The sequence below is a fragment of the Gavia stellata genome, chromosome 6 (genome assembly GCF_030936135.1).
Source record: "Gavia stellata isolate bGavSte3 chromosome 6, bGavSte3.hap2, whole genome shotgun sequence".
Lineage (NCBI taxonomy): Eukaryota > Metazoa > Chordata > Aves > Gaviiformes > Gaviidae > Gavia > Gavia stellata.
The window spans coordinates 1,389,862-1,416,356 of record NC_082599.1 but is presented as its reverse complement, the minus strand read 5'-3'; the positions used below and the strand labels follow the sequence as shown (position 1 = coordinate 1,416,356).

At 49.7% G+C, this 26,495-nt stretch overlaps 1 protein-coding gene across 1 annotated transcript; it reads left to right on the top strand.

Moving 5' to 3' along the window:
• The first annotated feature begins 35 nt into the window (after positions 1-35).
• KLHL18 (kelch like family member 18) lies at positions 36-26,097 on the top strand. The gene is made up of 10 exons (XM_059818537.1): positions 36-173; positions 14,058-14,188; positions 14,378-14,518; positions 16,749-16,947; positions 19,041-19,201; positions 19,508-19,644; positions 20,615-20,837; positions 22,681-22,785; positions 23,113-23,224; positions 24,880-26,097. Exons 1-10 carry the CDS (start codon positions 36-38, stop codon positions 25,264-25,266), a joined length of 1,734 nt encoding a protein of 577 aa, XP_059674520.1. The 3' UTR covers positions 25,267-26,097.
• The last annotated feature ends 398 nt before the right edge of the window (positions 26,098-26,495 follow it).

Sequence of the window (26,495 nt, the reverse complement as noted above, 5' to 3'; positions counted from 1 at the left end):
AAGCGAGGCGGGGAGCGGCGGGAGCGGCCGGGAAGATGCTGGAGGCGGCGGCCGAGCCGGAGCTGGACCCCGAGGACCTGGTGCACTTCTCGGTGGGCGATTTGCCCAGCCGCGGTTACGGCGTGATGGGCGAGATCCGGCGGCAGGGCAAGCTCTGCGACGTGACCCTCAAGGTGGGGCCCGGCCCGGGGGGGTGGGGGACCCCCGCTCCTGGGGGGGCCTGAGGGACCCCCCGGTCCTTTGGTGGGGAGAGGGCGGCAGCTGGGGTCCTCTCGGGTGCCTTTGGTGGGGGGGACAAGGCGGGGAGCTGAGGGCCCCTTTGGGGGGGCGGCGAGTGGGGGAGCTGAGGGCCCTTTTGGGGGGGGCAGGAGGGGGGCCTGAGGGCCCCCCCAGCCCCTTTGGTGGGGAGAAGGGGGAGCTGAGGGTCCCCCCTTCCCGTGGCTTTTGGCAGCAGAAAGGGGTGGTGCTGAGACCCTCCTCCCAGCCCCCTTGGTGGGGAATCAGGGGGTGTTGGGCCTCCCCAGCCCTGGGGGAGGGGTTCTGTGAGGGCCCCTTGGGGGTGAGGGGGGTGCTGAGCACCTCCAGCCCAGGGTGGGTGCTGGGACGTGCCGGTGACACCCTGTCCCCAACTCTGTGCCTCAGCCTGGGCATGGGGTGGGAGATGGAGGCTCCATCTCCCTCGGAGCCATCATGGTTCTTCCAGCAGCTGGGCAGAGTGAGTCAATAAAATATCTTGTTTTGGGGGGAAACGGGGCACCCCAGACCCCCCCGCCATGTTTTGGTGGTGGTCCCAGCACCGAGGAGTGATTTGGAAGGACATACTGTGGATGGGGTTGGTGTGAGTTTATGGACCAACCTCTGCTCCAACCCATGGGAGAAGAGTCCTTTTCCCTAGGAAACCTCCATCTTTTAAGAACATCACTTTCTTACATCAAAGAAATAATCTATAACCTTGGTAAATCCTCAGGATTGCGTGCCTGGCTCGGCAGGGGCGGGCTGTAAGGGCTTTGAGAGCGGCCCGTGGCCAGCGCCGGGCAGGAGATGCCAGAGCCCTTCAGACCAGGAGCTCACGGGCAGAGTTTTGTCGTGGGGTGGGTGCGACGTGCAGCTCCCTGGATTGGTTGAGTCATTCCAGAATTAACTCTCAAGTTTAATTAAACGTGAAGGTGTTTCCCAGCCTACTCATGCTGAAACTTTTCACCTACCTCCTGCCGCCGAAGAAGGAGCCGGCGAGGGTTGCGCCTGTCACGGAGACAGCAGGATGTGTGCGACTGGGGTGCACCCCTGGGCGACGCAGGGCTGCCCGCTCCCCGTGGATCAGCTATAGCCTCCCGCAAAGAGGGACTACTTCGCAGGCTGAAATGCTCATCGTGAAGAGCACAGCCGTGCGCTGATCCTCCTTGGCAGAGGTTGTTACCTTCTAAGACGTGGTATTTGCGACAGTTTGTGCCATAACTTGGGGGAGTTCTGTGACAAAACTGGTTTGTGATGGAGAGTGCCATTTTATTAGAATTAAACTTTGTGTTATAGAGGTGGCTTCATGTTGCAGAAGAAGATTCTCAGGTCCTGTGAGTCCCGCATCTCTGGAATCACCGTAGTGAGCTGACTGTGGGTCCTCTTGCTGGGCTTGGGCTGCTCTGAGTGGTCCGGAGGGAGACAATAGCGACGAGGTATATGGCCCTGGCCTTATCTCAAATAAATGCCTGACTACTGTTCTGCAAAACTCTTCTGAGTAAGTTTTCCCATAGATTTACCATAGCAAAGTGCTTATTTAATCTTGCTTATCTCACTTTGTATATCTTTGGTGGCAGAGTGGGAACACTTTTAAAGGCTTGAGGGCTGAAGGAGCTGTCAGAATGAGTGCCCTGATGGTGCTGGGCAGCTTTATGGATGAGGGCACCATGTTGGTGCCACTTTCTTTTTTCCCTCTATTATATTTTGTTCCAGGGACTGTTGCTATCTGGGGAGGGTGCAGAGCCTCTCATTCCTGTGAACGCTTAAAACCTATTAAGAAAGATGTCTCTGTCATTCTTAAAATGAGTCTTAACTTTCTCCACTGCCTGGTTAATTCTTTGTTGTACTGAAGAGAGATCCCAGCAACGACTGGTAGGTTTGGCAGAGGGCTGACAGTGTGTTTCCATGTTGGTTCAGACAAACAGTCCGGCTTTCCCTCATACACATGCAGCTGCAGAATCCAAAGTACTTCGTTCGTTTGATTCCTCTTGTTATGTTGAGTCATCATGTCAAAATATTCCACCTCTTTGCCGCTTCTCCCTCTTGACATCAGATTTCTTGGTGCCTGCGTGTCCCACGGTGATTGAATTAACGCAGCCTGCTGAAGCCAAGCCAAGCCTTTCCTCCGCGTTGTTCAGTACAGGGTGTCTTCTCTAGCTGCTGGATGTTTAAGAAGTAATTTTTCTTAGCTTGACTTTGGAGGTGGCTTTGAATCGGTTAGCCACCTTGAACACCGCTGACGCAAAACGTGCTCTTCCCTGACCTTGCTCGGGAACGCTTTCCGCATGCGTTGGCGAAGCTGTAAATCCAGCATGATGCAGAAGGAGCCTGCCAAGTGAGTTGTCTAGTGGGGACGGCGTCTGAATACTTCCTACCCAAAATGAAGGTGGGAAAAGCACCGAGAAGTGTTTAAAGTCAATAACTGAAGGAGGTTGTAGTGGGTCCTGGTGCCTGTTGCACCACTGGGGCGAGTTTGTTGCTCTTTTTTCGCACCTAGTACATTTAGGCTGTCACCTCTATAAAGAGGGGGAAAAAAAAAAGCTGCCAAATACTCCTTTGGGCCAGAAGTTGGATTCTGCCTGATGTGACCAGTGTTCAGGCTCGCAGCTGAAATGGGAACGAGCAGCGTTGTTGCAGCACAGTTCAGGTTTTTAGTGGCCTCTTTAGCAATATCAGCGTTGGGGTCAGTGGCTGTAAATGATTCTCCCAGCCCACAGAAATGTTTGCTGTACAAACAGGCCTAAAATTGTTAGGAAGCATCGTTACTCTCGTTTGTTTGTTTTAATTATTCCCCTCGTAAAGCCAGGCGAGCATTCATTCAGTAAATAGGAGGGGCAGAATTTGTTCTCCTTTCTCAGAAACCGTCTTGCTGCAGTTCATGCTGCTCTGCGGGAGACGGTGCTGCCTCAGCAGCGTACGGCAGCTGGGTTTAGATGCGATTAAAAGCAAGAAGTGCTGATCTGACTGGCTCCCTTGGAGCTCCGATTATTCAAACTCAGCTTAGGGAAATCTGTCACTGCTTCTCCTGATTGCCCATGTGAAAAAAAAATTTCATGGGGCAGCAAGTGAGCCGCGCGTCTTTCCAGCGGCTTAGGAAATGTTCATCGAGAGCCAAAGCTCCTTTCCTGTGCGGATGGTCGAAGCTATGGATTTGAAAAGTCCTTTTCTATTCCTGTCTCTTAAATAGCTGCAGGTCAGAGCTCCTCTTGAAGATGTTCCATCACAGGCATCATCTTCTTTCAATCTCCCGTTGGCGACTCTCTGAAATGTTTACTTAAAGAATAATTTTAGGATGGTTTGGTAGCAGCAAATGTGAATAAACTGGAGGGAAGGCAAGGAGGCACACCTTATTCTGTGGTTAGTTCATTTTCCTCTGGCGAAAGTAGGATTTTTGCTTACTAAAGCTGAATTTCTGCTACTGCTCTCTTCTCTCAGGATTGCTAGAGTGTGTGTTGGCGTGGTCCTGTCTGGTTAAAAAAAAAAACCAACAACCAAACCCACCCTGTTTGCCTGTTTAACCTGACCAGAGTAATATTACGGAAGAGTGAGACTCGGTATTTCTCTCCTCATCCAATATTGGGGGTGTTGGCAAAGCTGATGGTGGGTGCGTCTGTGATGGGAAAACGCCAAGCCTGGAGCAATTGTCAAGTGTGCAGAAAGGAAGCTGCTTTACTTTTTTTTGAGTTGGGTGAGGTTTGAGGCTTTTAGCTACAAATATGGCCGTGTCAAGAGGTTTGAAGACTCGTAGACTTATTTTAAATTTAGTTTTCAGTTTTGGACTATACGCTCTGAGGTGTGATAGCGGACTTTGAAAGCAGGGCGACCAGCAAAACCAACAGAGAAGCAGCCGCTCTCCATGCACCTCCCCTTACCCTGCACACGGGGCCAAACTGGGATTTCCAGTGATGGACCAAAATTTGAATTGCCTGGACTTCTCAGGCTTGAAATGGGCTGTGAGTGGCAAAGCTTACATATGTGTGAGGGATAAGTTCAAATTTAATGTGCTTAGCACCTCTGGCCATGGAGCAGGACCTGCTGTAGCGAGATCTCTTCTGGGTGCCATCTACTATGGGTCAGATGTTATCGCAGTTACTGACAGCTGGGGTTTTGGGATGAAATCAGGGAGGTTTGATTTCTGCATCCACCCTTTTTGCCCCAGGAATGGGATATAAAGCAGTTTCTTTCAGGCTGTCTTTGTGTTAGGAGACTTTTGGGTTGTTTCCTGGCTGCTTTGCTGTTTGCAGTGCTGTCATGCTCCTGTCCAGGCACTACTCTGCTTCTCTCTGGAGCTCTTTCTTCCCAAGATCGTTTCACCCATAACATCACCTTCTGTCTAAACATGATCAAGAAGTCTTCAGTTATTTCTACAGTCAGCACTGCCGCTGATTTTACCTTATTGATAGAAATTAATTAGCTTCTTACTGAGCTCACTGGATGAGAAAAGCTCTGCATTACCGATCTGTCCCCTCACTGCTTTGGTTTCCTGTACACGGTAGCACAGCAGAACCTTTCCCATTTGTTTTAGCATGGATTTGTAGTCCCTTTTCTATGCACTTGTGTTCTCAACGCATTTTAGAGCTCACAAATAAATGCTGCAAAAGTGTGAAGAATCTCAGTTCACTGACAAATGCAGGTATTTGGGGGCGTTACTCCCTGATCTGGAGATCCTGATCTGCTTTTTAGTTGCAGAAAAGAAGCTACTTGGTATTTGTGCTCTTCCTGAGCATTGTTTTTTTTGAAGACAAATATCCTCTTGAGATGAAAGCTGCTTGGGCAGTTTTGTTTTCTGGAGTTTGCGTCTCTGCTTTAGGCCAAGGTACAAGTGCTCTCTGGGGACGCATCAGCAGCTTGCTGGAAGCCTGTGGACTGCACCGCTCCATAAAACAGGGAAGGAATACTCGTCCTATTTCTTCATTGATAAATTCGGGGCGGGGGGCGGGGAAATGTCTTTATAGCTGCTGCTCGCTGCGATCAGAGCCAGAGGAGAACCGAGTGCCAGGCTGGCACCTCCAGCGATCTTGGATAACCCTCTGTCAAAAGAGAAAAGGTTTGTGCCTTTCTGAATCCTCAAAGAGCAAAGTTAATGTGAGCTCCTGGTATTGTTGCTGTTCCTCATTTGGTTTGGAACTGCTTGAATGCCATATTTCCATGACTAACTCCAAGACTAATTAGAAAAGTCTCAAAAAATAACGCAAGCCTGGCAAGTTAAAATACTTCCAAGCTGTGGAGAGGTTATGTTATTTGTTTCATATACAATCCAGATCGGACTGACAGGTGATAGTCCTGTTGGCTTTTCTCCCGTTTTAATCACAGTTTTTTCCAAAGCAGACTGTTAACTCCAAACCCTCCAAACTCGAGCAGATGCACCCAAGAGAGCTGCTGCTGCCAAGCAGACGCAGAGGTGGAGGAGCCTCCCTTTGTCCCGACGTGGCAGATAAGTGGAATTCCAGACAGCTTAGGCTGCCTGTATAATTTCAGCAGGGTCCTTGAAAACCCTGTGCCTGGCTGCTCTGCAGATGTTTGAGCATGTTTGTGAGATCCTTAAGGAAAATGAGCTTGGTGGGAGAGGGAGTATCTTTTTATTTGAGGAGCTGATAGATTTAAAAAACAGATAATCTGTTAGGCATGCGAGACCTTTAGGTTAAGGACCTTATTTAAATCGTGTCATACAGCGATGATGAGCTACTTTGGATTACAATTGGACTTGGTTTTCCACCCGAGGTCTCGGCAAGCGTCAATGCTGTTCCCCTTATATAAATACAAGTATTTTTAGTGCTTTATGAAGACATTAAACCTGAAGCGTTAGCAGAAACCACACATTTCTGCATTAAGCTTTTTACTCGGCTTCACTGAGCATGGCAAAAAGGCTTTACTGTCTGACTTCCAAACCCACTTGCGCTGGTTTTTATTTGCTTTCCTTAAAGCAAAACTTGTCCTACAGCTTCAGGTGGGCTTCGGTGACCGGGGTATTTAACCTGGTGTCTGGCAGGGGCACTGGCAGGTATGTCTTGCCCGTTGAGGAGCAGGATGCTGTGGGATGAGTTAAGAGCAGAGGCTGGGCGTTCTCTGTGTTGCCATAGAGGTTGTCGGACTACAGGAGAGATTTGGGGTTACTGTTGTGAAGAGGTTGGGGAATGTGGCGGGGGAACGTGGCAGGGAACCAGGGTGCCTGCGGCTGGAGGAGCCCTCAGCTGTTGAGTTACCCTCAACTTTGTTTTTACTGGTCCTTCAGGAACGTGAAGGAGGGCAGGGCTGGAGGCAATCCCCTCGGGATGCGTTCCTTTCCCCTATCCCCACGGGAAATGGGGAGGCTGGGCTCCAGCAAAGCAGTTTGACTGCTCTGAATTGGAAGTGAATTATCTGGGAACGTGTGTTGGTGTGGTACATGCAAAAGGGATGTCTTTTCTGGTTCAAAGCAATTAGTTACCATTATATCAGCAGGACTCTAGTCTAGACCAGAAGGATGTCTGACTTAATGGCATCGATCTCTTGGTTTTGCACATGCCAAGTTTGATCAAAACTCTTTCACGTCTCATCCAGCTGCTGTTTGCGTGGGAAGGGGTGGGTGGGGAGGAAGAGTATTTATCTGAATTTTGATGCAAGATCTCTTAAACTTTACTATTCCGTTATCTTCTGCTTAGCTAAACTTGGCTACGATGGCTTGGACGCTAGCTTAATTTCTGCTATGGCCTCTCTGTGTGAATGTCAGGAAAGATGCATTTTTTTGAGAAGATCTTTGCAGCAGAGAACTCGAGAGACTTCTCAGCTATGCAGCGTAATGATGTCGTGAAAACAATAGACGCCTTTATTACACCTACACCATTTTTCTATGGAGAAAGCTTCATTGCAGCCTGGAACTTGTTAACATTTTGTGGACGTGGGAGCGTAAGGGAGAGCATGCCTTTTGTTACTTGTCCAGAGAACACGTTGGAAGGGAATTCTGTGATATTTGTGGTCAGAAAGGATGCTTTGCAAGCAGTGGTTCTGTTACGGTTTACCAGAAACAAGATCTTTTGTCTTAAAAGAAAGGCCCCTAAAATTATATATTGTAAAATAGCACATCTTTGCATAAAGGTGGAAATCTTCTGAAAGGTAAGGTGTTTTGCTCGGGCTATGAAAGGGGTGATAGCCCTGCCTGAAGGACTTATCCTCAAGCCTCTTCCCAGTGAGCTTGCTGATGTGGAGTTTCTGGGCTATTTCTCTTTTTGGTGCTTCTATAAACAGCTAATTCTGGCTTAGTGATGTAGATATAATTAAATTTGTGGTGATTTCATTTGTGCCTGGAGACAGTCCTGAACTGCAGGCTCAAAAAGTGAAAGATAAATGCACTGATTTGTGTTTAGCTCAACAGGAGCTCCTGATTTCCCTAACATCATGAGTATTGCCACGAAACAGTCTGTTCTTGCAAACGAGAGCTTCCACCTTCAGCTGAAAGCTGAAATCCCCGACCGAGACTCTGGTTTAGACGCACGTCCCATGATGACACGGAGCGAGGGAGGCAAAATACTGGGTGACATCCCAGCTTACGGAGGTTTCTCGGCAGTTTGCGCCATGACGCTGGGTAGGCAATGAAATCCTGCTGTCAGGAGGGAGCTGCTGCTGTCGGAGACACCAGCTCTCTGCGTTGGCGGCATCCTACCCTTTGGGTACCTCGGTCCTGGGGTGTATGCAGCAGTATATAAATATAAAATGAAAAGGAAAATCATTCCTTTGAGACAACTCTTGCATACGGATGGACAGGGCAGCAAGTTCCAAAGGCTGCATGGCCAAGTTCGAGCTGCTTTGTAAAATCCAAACAGGAACCGAGTGGACCGTCCCTGCCAGCCGCACTTAGTGAGGACAAAAATGGGGGTTTTCTCAACCAGACAAAGCTTTTTCTATATTTTCTTATGTTCTGCCCACTAATTCCAGAAGTACCAGCAGGGCTTTGATGGATTTTTGAGCAAGGGGAAACCTGTCAGTGGCAGGGTGGGATGATACCAAGAAGAGGATGAGCTCTTTTTCACTTTCTTGTTAGACTTACGTGACTGTAGCGTGACTCCATCAGGCGTAGGAAAGCGTATTTATTTGGTCATAAGGAAGGGAGATCGTTTGGCCCTGGAGATAGGGAGCACTTTTTGCATCGGAAGACGCAAGGATGATTTGAGGGGATATGCACTGTGTGCTCATCCTCGGAAGTATTTTTCGTCTTCTACAGGAAAAACAAGCATTGTCATTTGCCTGCAGCGAGAAACTTAGTTGTTCCTTCGGGACTTGCCATTAAGTGCTGATGGTATGAACATAATGATAGCTTCTAGACCAGAGATCCCAATTTATAAATCTCCCCGAGGGCCCTCTGTCATTACAGGAGCAAGTTTAAAAAAAAAAAATAGAATCGCAGGTTTTGTCTTGTCCAATACCAGGAAACAGTTCCCGTTCAGCTGGTGGCGATCGCAGAGTGGATCAGCTCTTTGCTGATGCAGCTCCGTGGATCTCGCTGCTGACAGGGCCCGTCCCAGTCCTCCCCCTTCCCCTGCTACGACAGCAGAAAATTATTCCCTTTTTTTGTACAGCTTATTTCTGTTTTATTTCCCTGAACGGCGAGGTCATGCGAGTGCTATTACCAGTGCAAAGGAAGAAGTTGTGAACTAGGTGGCTTCAGCCGCGCCGTCCAGCTGCTCTCTGCACGTAGATGGGGACCAAGCCGGGGCAGGAGGTCGAGCCCTGCGTGGAGAGCTGAGTTTTCTCCGTGCGGGTAACCAAAATGAACTCCGGTTACTTCAAACCCTGCCCTGCCTATGCAGGGTCGTCCCCAGTGCAGTTAATCTGTTAAATGGAGCGTTACCCAAGGTGAAACCTTTCCTAAACAAAGGGGGGGTACACCACCGGGGGAACAATCCTGTCCCTTGAAGCTGCTGAGTGGCTTGGAGCCGGAAGGGTGGTGCTGCCCAGACACAAGGTATTTCATCCCTGTGATGATACAGCTCTCATTAACCCATCGGGAATCTTGCTGAATGACTATACGTGATAACTTTTGCAATAACCAGGCATATTATTTATAATAAGGTCGTTTGGTGGCAGCCCATCGTGGGGTGAGAGCACAGCGATGCATCCCTGAGACTGGAGTGCAGTGGAAAGCTTTAGCTCTGTGCAAACTCTTGGGCAGTGCTAGAATCTGTTGTATTTGGACTTGGAGCCTAAAGCATCTCTTGTGTTTTCATCCCTTTCTGCCTTTCCTAGGGAGAAATGCAGGCAGTGGAGATGCAGTTCAATACATGCGTCCCTCAGAGAGGCAAGGTCAAAAAAAAAAAGGCTGGAGCTGCAGGGTTGAACTCCTCGGAAGAAAAAGGGCAGGCGATTGCAGACAGTATTTGTCTGGTTCAGCGGTGACGTTACCAGTGGCTGTCTACGTGCCACAGTCCTTCACCGCTGCCCGGAGAGTGACAACGCGATGGCACACGGAGAAATCAGGCACTGGCAAAGGACACGGGAAGCGCTGATTGACCTCGTGCTCAGCAAAGAGGGAGAGGGAAGCATGAGCAGTGCTGGTGAGCTGCTCGAGGGTTGGGAAATCCCAGGGCACAGCAGACTAGATGAATCCCAGCAACTGAAATCAGTGAATTTAACCATGGCTTAGATGGCTATCCAACACATAGATCTATTTTAAAAATAAATTTCAAGCTGGCGTTGCTCTTGTACTTTACAGTTATTTTCCGAAACAGAGGGCTTTTTCTCGTTGTTCGGTAACACTGTAGGCTTGTTTGTTTTGAATAAATATAACCTTCCTGTTGAAATTGCTATTAGCTTTAGTTATAAGGTTAACTTTGGTTATAACTAGAGGATCGCCGTATGCATTTGAAGCAGGTGTATCATTTTCATAGGTGCCTATTCAATTTTAATACTGATTTTTATTTTTAAAAAGGTGAAATGACATTCGAATAGCTGTGATTTTTGGCAAATTGTGTTTGGGTGGAAATTAAATTCAACTAAAATATTTTTCTTGCACACTCAACCACATTTTGCACTGCCTGGATGGGAACACTCATCCAAACACGTCTTGTAGTTAAGAGATGTATTAAACCAAAGTAAGTATTGCAGTTGGACTGACTTCCTTCCAGGCATCACGTTGTCTTTCAAAATTTTAGAGATATGAGGCCTTGTTCTTTCGCCTTGTTCTTTCACATTGTTTCAAGCCAGAGAAATATTGAGAGCAAAAGTGGAGCTTTCCTGTGTTTTGGGACGTTTGAGATACCCGGGAAGGGGTTTCCCTGCAGAAGCTGGGTGCTCCAGACTAGCTCCTGGTCGGTGGCTCCCAGCACTGCAGTCCTCTGGCCTTTAGTTGAAAAGATTTTCAGAAAAAAAAAATATTTTAAAGAAGAATTGCATCTTGCATGAAAGAAAACAGCCTGGAGTTTTTAATCAGCCCTTTGCCCTTGACCAAGGAACAGACCTCTCTCATGCTGCAGGCTTCATCTGTGGGCATATATCTGTTGCTTTACCAGCAGTGTCTGTCCCCCAGCTCTGAAATGACGCTTAGACCTTGCTCCGCACATGGCAGCGAGGAGCTGGGGAAGTGACAAGGACAGGCCAGGTCCTGCCACCGAGCTACCGGAGTCCTCCTGCAGCTTCTGCCAGGTCTGTGTGAGACATCCCAGGCTGCCGGGCGTTGTGTACGATGCACGGGAGGTACAGCATTAAGGTATGTCAATAATGAGACCCATTTCGTTAGCATCGCCGGTGTTTATCCCTCATCGGGCTGAGCCAGGAGCAGCTGCTGTGGGCACAGCTGGCCGAGTGGCTTCATCCACGGAGTAGGAACGGGCCGGGAAGCGCCGGAGCTTGCTGAGCAGGTCTGGCGTTTCTGAGCCTCGGGGCTGGAACGTGGACAGGCTGAGCAGCGAGTTAGTCATCGCGGTCAACCAGGTTGCGGCTGGTCATATGTAAACCTTTCCCCAGCGAGAAGTTCCAAACAAAGAGCTTCAGCACCCGAGTCTCCGTGTTTACCTATCTTAATCCTGTACCTCTTGAGCTTCTCTCACGAGCAGCGCCTTGGTCACTCGCTTACACGGAGAGACAAACAGAAGCGAAGTTGTTTGTCTGCACGTGTGCTCGACTTGGCAGTTAGCCACGCGGAGTACGGAAATGAAAACCCCACAGCCGTGGACACAGCGAGGTTCTGTCAGCTTTCAGGGGTGCGCAGGTTCTTGAATCGCTCCCTTCCTCTTCTGGGCTTTTCTCATTAAACTCTGTATTTATAAGTGTCTTTAAACCTCTTGTGTTAGAGAGGCCAGGCCGGAGTTTGCGCTCACTTTCAAGAGGCTGCATAAAGTTAGGGTGGGAAACTGCTCTGCAAACGTTTGTTACTTAAGGCCACAAGCCCTAGCCCTCTTTGAGCTCAGTCCCCTCTTTGACCGTGGGCTCCTTTGCGAGTCCTAGCATCCTCGACTCCTTTTGCCAGAGATTCCCCATCCCTCTGTGTGCACACAAGGAAGCTGCTGATGATTTTTGCACGTTGAGGAAGCGCGGGCTGTGCCCGTACTGCGGTTCAGCACCTGCTGCTGTAGCTCTGGTAGAGCTGTTGTCTTAACTTCCATGCTTATCCTTACCAGCTCACTGCTATAAAATATCTGTCCTTTTGCTTTCATTACCTTATTTTTTCCTGCTTCTTCCCTCTCTCTCCTGGAACATCATCTTAGCCCTCGTCTGCCAAGCAAGCCCTCTTATTCCTGCCTCTGTCCCCATCACCGTCTGGCTCCTGCTTGGCTGTCTGAGGAGCTCATCTCCTTCTGCTCGATGCCGGCAGAGGAGGGCAGGAGGTGGAGGTAAAGTGTGAGATAAATTAATGACTGAGTTAGCAGAGAAGGGAACAGAGCAGCAGAGTATTTGCTGGTATTTGTGGCACAGCTGTTAAGTCTTGGAGCTTCTGGGATGTTTTACACGTGGTTTTGGGTTAGTAGAAGAGATAGATACTGACCTTTACCCATCTTGGCTAACAAGTCACTGTACAAGTATATATGTGAGGTTTTTTTTCCGTGAGCTGTAATAGTCCATACCATTTCACTTGTTGCTTTTGCTCTAGGCATTGGGAACTCTGCAAAATCCAGGACAGCAGGGTTTGTGCAGGGTAATCCAGGCACAGCGGACAGCGTGGGCAGGGGTTCAGGCACACCTACGCTGACCAGGACAGAGGCAAGTCTCTCCAGAAGTGGCCCTGCCGTTGCCAGGTTGGAGCAAACCTTGGAAGCCATTTGACTGGATGTTTGCAGCACTATTTTAAATTGGGAAGCTTGGGCAGAGCAGACTTGCCCCTGCACCCGAGGCACGCAGCGCCGTGAGCTGACCACACGCTAAATGTTTGCGAGTCCCAGTTGTCGTGCAGGCAGGCACGCACAGCAAGCAGCTGGGTGGTCAAGCTGGTTTTAAAAAAATCTTGTAACAGCATTTGTGGCAGTTGAGTATGCTTTTGTTCAAAAAGAAAAAAAAAATCCCACTTGCTTATGCATCTTGTGTAGTGCCCAATTCCTCTCTCTCTCTTTTTTTTTTAATGTGTCAGGATTTTTGCTTTCTAAATTCCCAGCAAATCGTGTTTACTGGGTGTGAGAGCTCTGGGCCTAGAGGGAGAGGCAAGGCACTGTTGAGAACCATGAAAACCCTGAATACAAACAACATTTTTGTTAATAAGCTGCCTAGACATGAAAGGGTGATGAAGCTTTTCATAGAGGAGTACAGAGAAGAAGAGAAGGGCTCCTCGGATGACCTGGAGAGTAGAGGACCTGCTGTGCCAGCTTGTTTGTCCCAGCAAAACGATGCTCAAATGGGAAAATCTTGCTTAAGTGGGGAAAAAAGGCAGTTCTGCACAAGCTGGGATGGGCATAGACTGATGTGAGTCAGGTTAGCCTGGAAATCAGGGGGGAAAAAAAGCTCTGAACAATAGACAGAAGTAATCAGAGCAAAGACCTGTGTAATTCAGAAGAGGATAAAATATTTTATAGTGTCTGTAGGAGTGAGAAGTGGAATCAGAGATGCAAGAAGCCCCTTCCAAGCCTTGCTCTATAGCTCAGGAAAGCTCTTCAGAGGATAGAAATGTGAGCGGGTATAGCAAAGCTGGGGAAAGCGAACCTGCAGAGATTTAAAGCAGAGGAGCCCCTGAGCCTCTAGGTTATAGTGAAGGTGACTGGCTGTGAGCGTAAGCTAAAGGTAAGCGATGTCTGCCCGAGAAGAGTGCGTGGGATTTAACCTGTAAGCCGGGCACCGGTTCAGAGGAGGAGCTAAGGAAGAGGAAACGGGTGGCTGTGTCCCCCAGCTTTTAGTTCTGCAGAATAATTGCAGTCCAGGAGTCAGGTGGAGCCTTTGCGGCTGTGCTCGGGGTGTCCCAGGATCAGACGGGTGATGTGGGATCGGAGGTTGCCAGCTGTTAGGGGCAGGGTGTTATCTGAAGCAGGGCCATGGGTGAGCGTTTTCTGCCCCAAGCAGCTGGGGGAAGCAGATCTGTGTTTGAAACCTGTGCATGCAGTTGAATACTGAGTTGATTTGTGTAAACACCTGGTTCTGTGGACCTGGCCGTTCTCTGTTAGCAATCTGGAGATGACCCACTCTTGGGCTGTAATACTGTTTTATCTTGGCCTGGTTGGCTGCTCATGGCAGCTTATGAGGCTTGAAAACTGGATTCAAAAGTTTGAATTTAAAAGACAGGCTGCTGTCCTGTTTGCAACTGGAAATTGTCCAATTTTCAGCCCTCTGTTACTGCTGTGCTGTCAGAGCTGTGCTACAGTGAATCATCTGGACCGTGCGGCTGGTGGTGGATGGTGCTGATCTTCCCTTCTTCCCCTTTTCTCTCCTTTTAGGTAGGAGACCATAAATTCAGTGCTCACCGGATCGTGCTGGCAGCTTCTATTCCATACTTCCACGCCATGTTCACCAACGACATGATGGAGTGCAAGCAGGATGAGATTGTCATGCAAGGGATGGATCCCAGGTAACGTCCCGAAGCACGTGAGCGAGAGTATCCAGAGGGATAGTGAGCGCTCTGCGGGCCTCGGCGTTGTGGTGCAAGGCTTGAAAGCCTACCCTCTGCGCGAACGGCACTAGAAAAGGATTTTCTGTTCGTAGTGTCCCATGCTAGGTTAATTGTTAATAAACTCTGCCCTTTCTCCTCCTTGTTTAGTGCACTTGAGGCTCTGATCAACTTTGCCTACAATGGTCACCTGGCAATAGATCAGCAGAATGTCCAGTCTCTGCTGATGGGAGCAAGTTTCCTTCAGCTGCAGAACATCAAAGACGCTTGCTGCACTTTCCTCAGAGAGAGGTAAGGGGTTGTCTTTCGGCTGTGCTTACTGCTCCCCAACAGCAGCAAGGTTTTAGTCGTCTGTGTCTGGCTTGGGAGGGAGCAGGATGTCTCCTGCCAGCGTGATAAGGAGGTCTGCGTCTCCCGAGACCTGCCATTCTCATTGCCTATGAAATAACGTACCTGGCTTATGAGATGCTACAGCTGGGACACGATATAAGGCCTTGGCCAGCCATGAGAATTAATACCCAGAGGAAAACTGAGTGAACATTGCCCTTTTTAAGAGTTAGCTAGCCGGTTACCCATCGCAGTGGTGCATGACTGCCTCTACTGCTAACTAACCCATCCTCGCAGTAATTACCCTTTCTGCTCTTGCGTGTGTGAGAGGGGAGGAACAAAGGGACTCAACCAAGGAACTAGACAGGAAGCTGTGGCAGAGCCTTAAATTGGTCCCAGGTTTTTCAATTCCCTCGCTGGTGTTTGTCTACAAGATTGTTCCAGCAGCATGATCTGGAAATGGAAAAGCTGGGCTGTTCTTTGGAAACGTACCACACGCATTTTCGGTTCGTGCCAGGGAGTCTTACGTGTTTAGTTTCCCCAGCCTGATTTCGCTGCAGCTGTTCAGTGTATTCCGTGGCGTGACACTAAACATACCTACCAAATAAATGGAACATCTCAGCCAGTTATTTTTCTTTACTTTTAGAGGTATCCTAAAATCATGGGTTGGGGAGAAAAAATCTTTTCCCTCTGTGTTTAAGATGTCTCAATTTTCAGTCTCGTGTGCATCCTGAGTTTCTGCAGCTTGTTTAAAATTAAGTTATGTAAGATTACAGAGTATTCATTTTTCTTGCAAAAAACATTTTATTGGAGGTACTGGCTATGACACCGAGCTGGAAAGAGATGGGTTGCGTTGATTTTTGAGTCCCTGCTAGCTTTAGGTGGCTGGAGCTATATGTAGATTTAGTGAGGTGATTTGATTTGTCAGGTTTAGCTGCCACAGTTCTCCCATATCTGCCAGGAGCAACTGGGTGTCCTAAATTAAGCCCTGCCACTTTTGATTAATAACAAGAAAATTGGTGGACTCTGACTATCCTGAAGAGCTGGAGCATGCACACCGAGTTCTCGTTCTTAAATGGAGTTAAGATTTGGGATATTTTTAAGCCCCTGTGCACAGCCAGGTCCATAGTGCTGTAACCAAGCCCTGTGTGAGCCCTGAGAGCCATCCTCACGTGAAAGTCCCCCCCATCAGCGCTACGTATTTGCTCTTAGCACGGTACAGGGCAGTGACTGAGGGCACTTTCCCCAAAGTGGACCCAAGAGACGTCACGTCCTCGCGTGTATCTGGACACAGCTGTCAACAGGTGAGCCTGGTTTTTGCAGACTGTTAGACACTGAAACCATCAGAGCCCAAGGTGTTTTCTCTATACAGGTAGTGTTTAGTTTAGTATCTGATGATTAGTGCCACAAAACAACACAACTATTGGCTCTTGTTGAACAGTAACATGCCTGTACTGGGCAGGGCTTCTTGTTTGGACAGGAGTGTCCAGGACACATACCTGTTCCTGTAGAGCACGTGACTGTAACGAGTATCATCTTTTCCAGCTTCTTCATGCCACTGAGCAGCTTTATGCAGTGGCTGTTTGGCTGTGCTGGAGAGATCTGCAGCGCTACTTCTCACTGTCTAACCTCCAGTTGCAAAAGCATCTTTGGTGATAAAGCCTCCTTAGTCTCAGGAAATGGCTTTATGAAGCTGTAAAAGATGCTGTTCTGTAGTACTTAGAAAAGATATAAGATGAAAAACAGAGACTGATGGTATTTGCACAATGCGCTTGAATCTAGCTTTGTCCCATACTGGAGTTAAAGAAGGTGCTAGATGCACAGCCCAGGCACCCTGAGATGTGGGAGGGAAGGATTGCTGTGCAGAGCCTCACGCTTCCCCTCAAATGACAACCTGCAGCCTTCACCCAGAGTCAGCTGAGTCTGTCCAGTGGCTCCCTGGCAGGTCTCGGGAGAGATTTTTAAGTTGTGGTTTCCATCCTCTGGCTCTGCTGTGGATTCATCTTCAGATCTTTGTGTAGATACATTCATCAGTGAGCTGGAACCTGCTGTCGTTGAAGACAACACAGCCGTGGCTTTCACTGCATCACGTATCCTCCGAGGCTTGTGTTGCTTCACTGAACCTGTTCGTAATTCTTTCTATCCTTCCGTTAAACTGACGTTACTTTTGCTCTCCTTCTCCCCCCTTTGCCAGGCTTCACCCTAAAAACTGCCTGGGAGTGCGGCAGTTTGCAGAGACGATGATGTGTGCGGTGCTCTACGATGCTGCCAACAGCTTCATTCATCAGCACTTTGTGGAGGTATCCATGTCCGAAGAGTTCCTGGCACTACCTTTTGAAGACGTCCTGGAGCTCGTTTCTAGGGATGAGCTCAACGTGAAGTCTGAAGAGCAGGTGTGTACCTGGTGTGGGTCTCAGCAGAGGTAGCTTTTCCTTAGGAGGGTTTTTGGTTGGAATGGGGTATAACCCTAGGCCTGGTCTGGATAAAGCTGAGATGTCCTGGCACAGTGGGGACACTAAGAGGTGCTCGACAGAGCTATGATGACTCCCTGAGCCCCACTTCTTGTCTGTGCTGCCAATGTTACCTTGCTCCGAGAAACGCCTGGTAGAGTTTCTCGAACCAGAGATTTTGCATAACATTGTTTTGAGGTGGTTTGATTCATCAGTGACAGAGGAGGAACCTGGTGGGTCCTGAGGACCTTCAGCTGTGCCCCTTACTGTCAATAAGTTGCTGGAAGAGAAGCTGAGGGTGTGGGCAGTAGCAGGGAGCCCTTCCTTACAGAGCTCACGTTCAAGTCCAGAGGAGTGCTTTTGAGGTGTAAAGAAGTTGCTGTGAGTGCTGCAGCATTTTATAATGACTGTTCCACTGAATTTGCCATCAAGAGGTTCCTCTAGACTGTCTTGTTCCTAGAAAAAAACAGAAAGCAGGGCTGAGCAACCTTAGGACATTTCAACAGCCTCGAGAATCTATCGGTGCTGGGCTGACAGTCTGCAAGAGAAACAGAACTGTCCTCGAGCCAGGAAATCTGTCCTCCTCTTTCAGAGGAGGTTACTAAGGCAGCGACAAACAAAAAGCAGACCCACAGCTATCTCCATGTAGGGTAAAGGAGTGCTTCGATAATCAGACTGTCTGAAATGCCCCTGAAATGGGAAGGGAGGGGAACCTGCTTCACATTCCAGCCGTGTTGCTGTATCGTACCACAAATTTGTCTCTTGCTGTTTTTTCCAAGTGGATCCTTTGTGGAGCAGGTAGGAGTCCAAAGAGTCTGTCCCTGGTGACTTTTCCTCGTGCTCGGAGAGCTGCCAGCCCCCTCTTCAGAAATGGCAGTGTTTTAGTGCAGTGCAGCCTATCTGCTAGTCATAAAGCGTCTTGCAGAGTAGAAGTAAGGTTTTTATAAGCTCACCATAGTCCTATCGAAGAAGTATTCCTGCACTGAAGGCTTCAGGAGAGGCGGTGTGAGAGACTCCGGATCTCCACCATAAAAGGAGGACTTCATAATTTTGTTCTGGTCAGTGGTACTCCTGGACTTTTCTCTACAACCAGAGGAGGGGAGCCATCCTGCGAGGTGGTGTCCACAACCACCGTGACCAGTTCTCCTGCAGCTTCTGGAAGACTGCTGTGGGTTTGTGATCTCCCTGAGCTGAACTTGTGCACAGAGATGAGGCTGCAGTGTGTGATGTTGGCCTTGGAGTGTGAGCCCTGGTCAGTGCGACTGCTGGGGACACTGCGCTCAGTGGGAGCTCCGCCTTGGGCGACAGTGATGGGACTTGGACGTAGTCATCCGGATGTAAGCGCAAGAGCATAGGACAACCCAGCTCAGGCTTTAACTGTGAGAGTCCTGTGAACCAAGGAGTACATGTCTCCGATTAAACTAGTCAGCAGGCTCCTTTTGTAATCTGGAGTCGTCCAAAGCGGGGCAGGGGAACTGTGCTTTGAGGAGGCCTGCCTCTCCAGTGTCTGCGAAGGGAGCCTAGAGGGACCAGCTCAGCTCTAGACATCCATTGTGTAGTTATCCAAAGTTAACAGATGGATCCCTCTCATCAAAACTCTTCTGCTTTTCATAGAGCAGCACCATCCTCTTTACTTCTTCCCCAGTTTGCTGATTTTTGACACCACCTAACCGAGGTTTTGCATTCTGTCCCACCTCCTCTAACAAAACTCTCCTCCCAGCTCCCTCATCTCCCTGCAAACACTCGTACTAAACATACTGATCTATTGTCCCGTGGTACAGTGTTATTGCAGACTAAGTCAGAGGCAGAGAAAGCAAGGCCAAAGCCAAGCCACCCGAGCATCACGCGTCAGCAGAGCCCTCTGGTGCAATGTAGAGCATCGCCATTCTGTCCTGAAACCCTGTCATCTGAGATCAGGGGAAGACCATTGTCAATATGTGCTTTCTTTTCCATCGGACAATTGGCAGCAGTAGGAACTTGCAAAAAAAAAATCCCTCAACCCCAAAACTCCAACTTCCCATGCCTCTCTTTCACAGGTGTTTGAAGCTGCGTTAGCCTGGATACGGTATGACCGAAACCAGAGAGAGTCGTTCCTACCCGAGCTCCTGTCCAAAATCCGCCTACCCCTTTGTCGACCTCAGTTTCTCACTGACCGCGTGCAACAAGACGACCTGGTTCGTTGCTGCCACAAATGCAGGTGAGGCTTGGACGTGGGGTTAGAAAACCACCCAGGGGATGGTGGCCCTCAGAGGGGTGGAGGTAGCAGGAGTGTGGTTTAGCAGTCTTGGAGACAGAAATTCTCTCTTTCTGTGGACAGAGCACCTCACGTAGCAAAAAACCAAAGCACCCTTCCCAATTTTAGCCTGGCGACAGGGCCACATCACCTTCTAGAAGTGTTGGCCATGGGAGGGGGAAAGTCAGTTGCTTACATCTTCATCTGACTTAAGACAGTCAGGTTTCATCATATCAACCGAGCTCTTTAACTATTTGGCTTTGATTTCAGGGATCTAGTTGATGAGGCAAAAGATTACCACCTCATGCCAGAGCGCCGGCCACACCTCCCGGCGTTCAAGACCCGTCCTCGGTGCTGTACGTCGATCGCAGGATTGATTTATGCTGTTGGAGGACTTAACTCAGCAGGTACCTTGCATATCCACTCCCCGCAGTGGCGAGAGCAGCGTAGTTTGCTGGGTGCGACAATGGGATCGTGCATTTCCCTAATGCGAAGCGTTGAGTGGTTTCTCCTCCTCTGTGCGGCACTTTGATCCTTCCACTGAAATGCTCAAGGTGGCTGGCCCATAGTTTAACATCCTCCAGCTAGAAGCTCTGTCTAGGTCAGGTTTATTTAGGATAGATATTCTTGCATATCTTAAAGAATCAGCATTTTGAGGCTGGTGCCCTTGCAACAAGCAGAACTCGGAGATATCTAGGTGATGTCGGTGGGGTTGTGGGATTACGCGTGCAGACACGATGCGCTTCCATGAGCTTAGCCGTAGCATAAAAAGGGGACAGAAAGTGTTCATGAAACGGTCTGCTGGAGCCTCAACCAACCTGGTTAACCTGGGACGTAGGGTCTGATCAGCGGGTGTGTGCTGGGCACTGCCTCGTGGGCTTCACACCCCGGTCACACCACAGCGCGGCTGATTTATCCGATGGCGGCTGATTTATCCGATGGAGAAGCTGCTACGTTCCCAGGAAGCAGCGACACCACCAGATGTGACATTGCAGGTCTCTGCTGCCCCTTTGAGGTTATAAGGCTTGTCAAGTCTTGTGATACAGAGCATGGGCAAGCTTTGAAACACTCTACAACCTTTTTGCATTGCGGAGTGCCGTTTATGTGAATTTTTAGAGCAGGTTCTCATTGAGGGTGCGTAGAGATGTGGCTGGGAAATGCCTCTGACTTGACTTTGATGTGGGAGCAGGGAGCCTGGAATAGAATGTCCTGGCTGTTTTCCCAGAGAAGAGCAGGCAAAGTCCCTGTGTCAGCCCCATCTTTGGGGTCAGAGCAGCAGCGGCTTATCCCTCACGTGCCTCTGTTATGGGCAAGCTTGCTAGAACAGTGTTTTATCAGGTCTCCCTCTTTTAATTTGAGTAGCAAATTTTTATGCAGGTGACTCGCTGAATGTGGTGGAAGTCTTTGATCCCATTGCCAACCGCTGGGAGAAGTGCCAGCCGATGACAACGGCCCGGAGCCGAGTCGGCGTTGCGGTAGTGAACGGACTGCTCTATGCCATCGGCGGCTACGACGGTCAGCTGAGGCTGAGCACTGTGGAGGTTTACAACCCGGAGATGGATTCGTGGTCCAAGGTGGAAAGCATGAACAGCAAGCGAAGGTACATGCAGCTCGCTCAGTGGGAAGGGGACCTTTGGAGCAGGAGGAGAAAGAAAAATGAGGTGTAGGAAGGCTGGAGGTGTTGGGTGGTAGTGGATGCTGAATGAGAATTTCATGTGTGGCGTGAAGGAGCAAAAGAAAAAGGAGGAGTGGAGCAGTATGGAAGCAGGTGGGATTTGCTTGGCCACGTTTGGGGTAGGCAGGTCGTGCTGAGTCTGGGCACTACTTGCTGGTAAGAGGAGAAAACTGTCAGCAGCTCAACAAAGTTATACCTGTGCATCACAGCATCAATTTACAAGGAAATCCATTAAGACCTTGGCAAGTAAAAAGCAGCTGAGCAGTGTGGGCTGTAAGCTACAGAGTTTTCTCTGTTCTGGTGGCATCAAGGAGTGAAATCAAAGTAAAAGAGCATAATTAAGGTTTTGCTGGTGAAGTCTGTAAGGGTTTGGAGTCCCAAAAGAGGTGGTCAGAGCCCCATTTCTTCATGTTGTGATACTAGATGATAGGTAAAGCACTAGCGAGCACCACGTAGGAAGCTCCTGTGCTGCTGGGAGTCAAATAAACCCATTTTACCATCTCTGGCCAGTGCTGGCATCTTCTTTCCCTATCAGAAAGCATCAGAGAATCACAGCTGAGAAGGAGAGGAGTATTTTTATCGTCCAGGGAGAGGAGTTTACAGCTAAGCAGGAGGTGTTTGTGCTTGATGAAAAGAGCTGCACAGTTCACAACCGGCCTGGAGACCGCTTTGTGGTTGGGTTTGGGAGCTTACCGTGCTTTATTTCGAAAACCCACCTATTAAGTTGTGTGGTCGTCCTGTCCTCCCCACCGCAACGTGGTAGCTGCTTCCATGTTTAAACATCTTCCTGGCATCTGGGGTTTTTCCTGTGGTTTTCTTTGCACTTGTGCCCGGTCACTGAGAGTTGTTAAATTGTTCACTTTTCTGCAAGCTTTGCAGCTCTTTACCATCATGGTTTGTCTGGGTTGTTTTTTTGTGGTCCGAGACGTTGATCGCTTGGGAAGATTACACACTGCAAGCGGCTGAGCACATGAAATCCTGGGCACAAGGCTCCGATTTGTAGTGGAAAAGCTCATTTTTTCTGTAGCAGTGAGGTTCCTGGGAGCTTTTCTCACGGTGAGAGGCAGTTGCTTTTCCATGACTGGGTTGTTCTGCCTTGAAACCAAGCAGAACAGGCGTTGGATGCTCTTGTGTGGAGGAAAATGTCAGTTATTGTACAAACTGCTCGGCTCCGGCTGTAGTGCTGGGGTTTTATCACTGAGGATTTTGTTGCCAAGGTTTATGAGAAGCTTTGACTACATTTTCAAGGTGGAATTCTGGTCTCTTGTCCGAAGCGTCTCATTTAATAACCTTTGTGAGCCAAATATGTGATTTACAAGGTGTCATGACAGGGTCAAGCACCTTGGTTTAACGAGCTTCACATTTGACAGCAATTAGTGCATCTCCTGAGGCTGTGCAGTCATGTCCCTCACCAGCGTTATCTCTGACCAGCAGCAGTGGGGAGGTTCTTCATGGGAAGCTGGAATTGCTGGGATTTTGACTCATGATCTGGGTCAAAATTTCTCCCTGTGTTTTGATTTAGTTCCTTTGATCAGGAAAACGGGGCGTGCTCATGCCGCAAGCATCTTTCCTGACCTGTGACACCCAGCGCTCAGATGGGATTGAGCAGTTGAGCAGCCTGGAGGTGAAGTGGGGGGAGAGGAGGAGGTTTGGTGTGGTGAAGGAGGTGATGCAGGCAGCGGGCAAGGCAGGCTGTGCAGATTTGCTGTGTTACGGGCGGTGTGGCAGCACCTACGGTTATCTCACGGGGTCCCGCTGTTCGTTGCAGTGCCATGGGAACAGTGGTGCTGGATGGCCAGATCTACGTATGTGGCGGATACGATGGAAACTCATCCCTCAACTCCGTGGAGTCCTATTCTCCAGAAACAAACAAGTAAGAGCTCTTCATGCCCTACAGCTTATCCATCTGTTTGCTGCTAGGGTAGTGCTGTGCTGTGGCACCGCTGGGAGTCCGGGCTGTAAACTAACACAGTGAACAATGTTGAAAAGCCTTTATATCTTGACAGTGGAGCAGCATCCCTCCTCACAAGAGTTTACCTGGATGCAAGCAAACAAAACCACGGTTTAAATAAAATAAGTGGTGAAAAGAGAGTGGCTGGAACCCCGTCCTAGAGAATCCCATCGAGTTGAAATAATCCACGGGCTGTGTGCATGCCATGCCCGCAGGAGCCCTTGTTAACCTCTCCCCTCTCCCGGCAAGGTGGACAGTGGTGACCCCCATGAGCTCCAACCGCAGCGCCGCTGGAGTCACCGTCTTCGAGGGCCGGATCTACGTGTCGGGAGGGCACGACGGCCTACAGATCTTCAACAGCGTAAGTCTGAGGGGTGCGGGTTCCTGCCAGCCTTGTGCAGAAATTCATCTACTGCAGGTAGCCGAAAGGTCAGGCTGGGGCTGGAAAGGCTCCGCGCCCTTTCCCTGTGAACCCAAAGTGCCATAAGTGTTTGCACCACCAAATTCTGTCATTTCCAGGGCCCTTCTCACTCAGGAAGAAACGAGCCAGCCAGGTACCCACCGGGAACTGGACTGGAAGTGCTGCTCTTGTTCCCCAGCACCAAAAGGATTGAGCTAGCTCATTTTGTTGTCTCCCCACTTCCTTCTCATTTTAAATCATTTTATCATTGCATCCCTTTGAACTCTGAAGTATCCCAGCTGTCAGGCTCTTACCTCTGCTTTCTGTGCCTGTTTGATGGCTTCAGTTTCAGGAACGGATTATCGTTGAAACAAGCTTCCCAGCTTGGGGAGTTGGTGGTACGAGGCCGCTTGTCCTTGTCCACCTGCTCTGCGTTTCAGTTCTCTGCCTGTTCTCTAAAGAAAAACCTGATGCGGAACAGAAAAGACTCGTTCATCCGCTCGGGAGCAAGAACGCGGGGAGCCGTATCTGAGTTGGGTCTGTCACTAATGCACCGCTCTCAAAAATTTGTAATAAAGGGTTTGTTGGGAGCAGCAGTAACCATTTCTGCCGTGCTCGGCAGATCAGGGGCGGGCTGTTGTCTGCAGCCTGAAGTACCCCAGAGCCAAGAACTACGAATCTGCTTGTCTGAGCTCGTTCCTGAGCGTGACAAGTTTGGAGCAGTGCAGGAGTCCTTGCAGGAGGAGTCCATCTAATGGTCTCTCTAGAAACGCAAGGGATACGAAATGGTGGTTGGTTGGGGCTTTTTTTTTCCCCTGTGGGGTGCCAGATAGCCCTTCTACAAACATCCAGGAAGGAGATGCCTTTTCGGAACGTGGCAGAGGTTACTGCACAGAGCAAGGGAAGAAACCCTGCCCTTTGCCACGGGGTGTGGGATGTAGGTTTGAACCGCGTCAGGAGTGATGGTCGTCTGATGTGAAAAACTGGAAAGTTTTGACTGTTACAGCTGAAATCTGCTGCCTGGAGAGAGTGGGGAGTCTCACTTGGGGTTAGGGGGAGACTTAGGGGATCGTTGAGGAGAGCTTGGATGTGCACCGTTTGGGTCTGACGGAGCTTTGCCTGGTTCTGCCTTGGGGCAGCAGCACGATCTTGTGTGCACGAGGAAAATGAATACCTTGAAATTGAGACACAATCCCATGGCAATTGAACTTTTAATTGAAGGGTGCTCAGCCCTTTTGGTGCTGAGGCTCAGCTACCCCTTTAAAACACCACACAGAAGCTGATGAAAGGGGAGAGAGGTAGAGGGAGCATCTTCAAAGCTGCATCTGCTGTGGTCTCCGCAGCATAGCGGGTGGGGAGAGTGGTATCTCCCCGTTCACCTGCTCCAGCTCACCAGGGAGTTACTGGGCTGAGGTCAGAGGCAGTGGGGTGAAACGCAATGGCTGGTGGGATCCTGGCTGTTAGGAAAGCTTAATAACGATACAAAATATGATTGTATGAAATCAAGAAACAAAGCGCAAGCTTGCAGTTGCATATCGAAGCCAGCCGCCTGCTCCGCGCCGCGCGGTAGGTCTCGTCGAGGGTCCCCTAATGCCGTGTGCTCTCTGTGACTGCAGGTGGAATACTACAACCATCACACGGCCACCTGGCACCCGGTCGCCAGCATGCTCAACAAGCGCTGCCGCCACGGAGCAGCCTCGCTAGGCAGCAAGATGTTCGTCTGCGGAGGCTACGATGGCTCGGGCTTTCTCAGCATCGCCGAAGTCTACAGCTCCATGGCGGATCAGTGGTACCTGATCGTCCCTATGAACACCCGGAGGAGCCGCGTCTCTCTGGTTGCAAACTGTGGCCGTCTCTACGCGGTGGGGGGTTACGATGGACAGTCCAACCTCAGCTCGGTAGAAATGTATGACCCGGAGACAAACCGCTGGACGTTCATGGCCCCAATGGTGTGCCACGAGGGAGGGGTTGGCGTGGGCTGCATACCCCTCCTGACCATCTGAGAAGAAAGCGGGTCGGGGGGCCGTCTTTTCAATGACAATCTAGGGAGAGAGGTTCAAAGAGTGTTTCATGATGCGATAGACGCAGAGGTATGTTTCCAGGTGCTCAAGTGTCATTTACAAACACACACACACACAAAAAAACTTGACAAAACAATCCCCACCCTTGGCTTTTTGGGCTGAGGCTCTCAAAAGATCAAACGTTTTGAAATACATTTACGTGCTGCTGCGAGCAAGGACCTGCCCCCTTCCCTCCGCCACACGTTCGCCTTTGCTCGGAGCTGTGGCTAAGCGAATCCTTCCTCTCACCGTTGGTTTTCCAAACAGCCTTGCGATCTGCTTTCCGCTGCAGCCTTGGGAAGTGCCGTTGTAGGCTGGGGGGAGGGTGGCAGGCTTAATTGCGACATAAAAACGGCCACTTTAATGACTTTGAAAATACGTCTGCGCCTTCTGTCAGCAGCAAAGTGACCCCGATACCCCGAGGCTTCGGTGAGTGGCGATGTTTGGGTGTCGTGGTGGCTTGCCTGCTGGGCACAAACAGATCTCGCCCCATTTAACGAAACAGAAAAAACCCGCTGGCGTCGGTACCCGGACCACATCCAGGCTCTGTGTTTTAAGGTGCTTCTTACACAAGACATCTCTGGCTTTTCAAAGCCGAGCTGTGCTTTCTTCAGCTCGATGGGGAAAACTTCTCCACAAGAGCCGCGTGATGGAGAAACTAGGAAGAGGAAAACTGGTCGGTTAAACCATCGAATGGTTTTAGCAATCTTTGGAGGAGAAGGCTGAACGTAAATGACACTAAGCAACAGTCTTAGGATTTCAAAATGGGAAATAGGCCAAGGTGTTAATTACAAAGATGTCCCTTAAATATTGATATATTTTCGAAGTCAATATATAGGAGGCAGCTGGAGCAGAGGGTGGCCAAGATCTTTCAGGAGGGGTACGAAAAATAGGTGTTGAATTTTGTCAGTTCTGGAAGCCCGTGGCTGTGCCGGTGTGGGGAGCGGTCATCCCTGGGGGGAGAGGGATGGCTGCCCAAGCGGGGCCGCTTCGGGCAGCGCAAGCGGAGAAATCCCGTGCAGGGATGCAGGGTGAGCATCTCTGCAAAGGGCCAGGGGGAAAATTGCGTGTCGGCAGAGCTGGCCCGTGGCACGGGTGAGATCGACACCTTTGGTACTTTCTGGTTTGCTACGGTGGGTTTTGTGCCAGGAAACTTTCTGTGACGGGGCTGA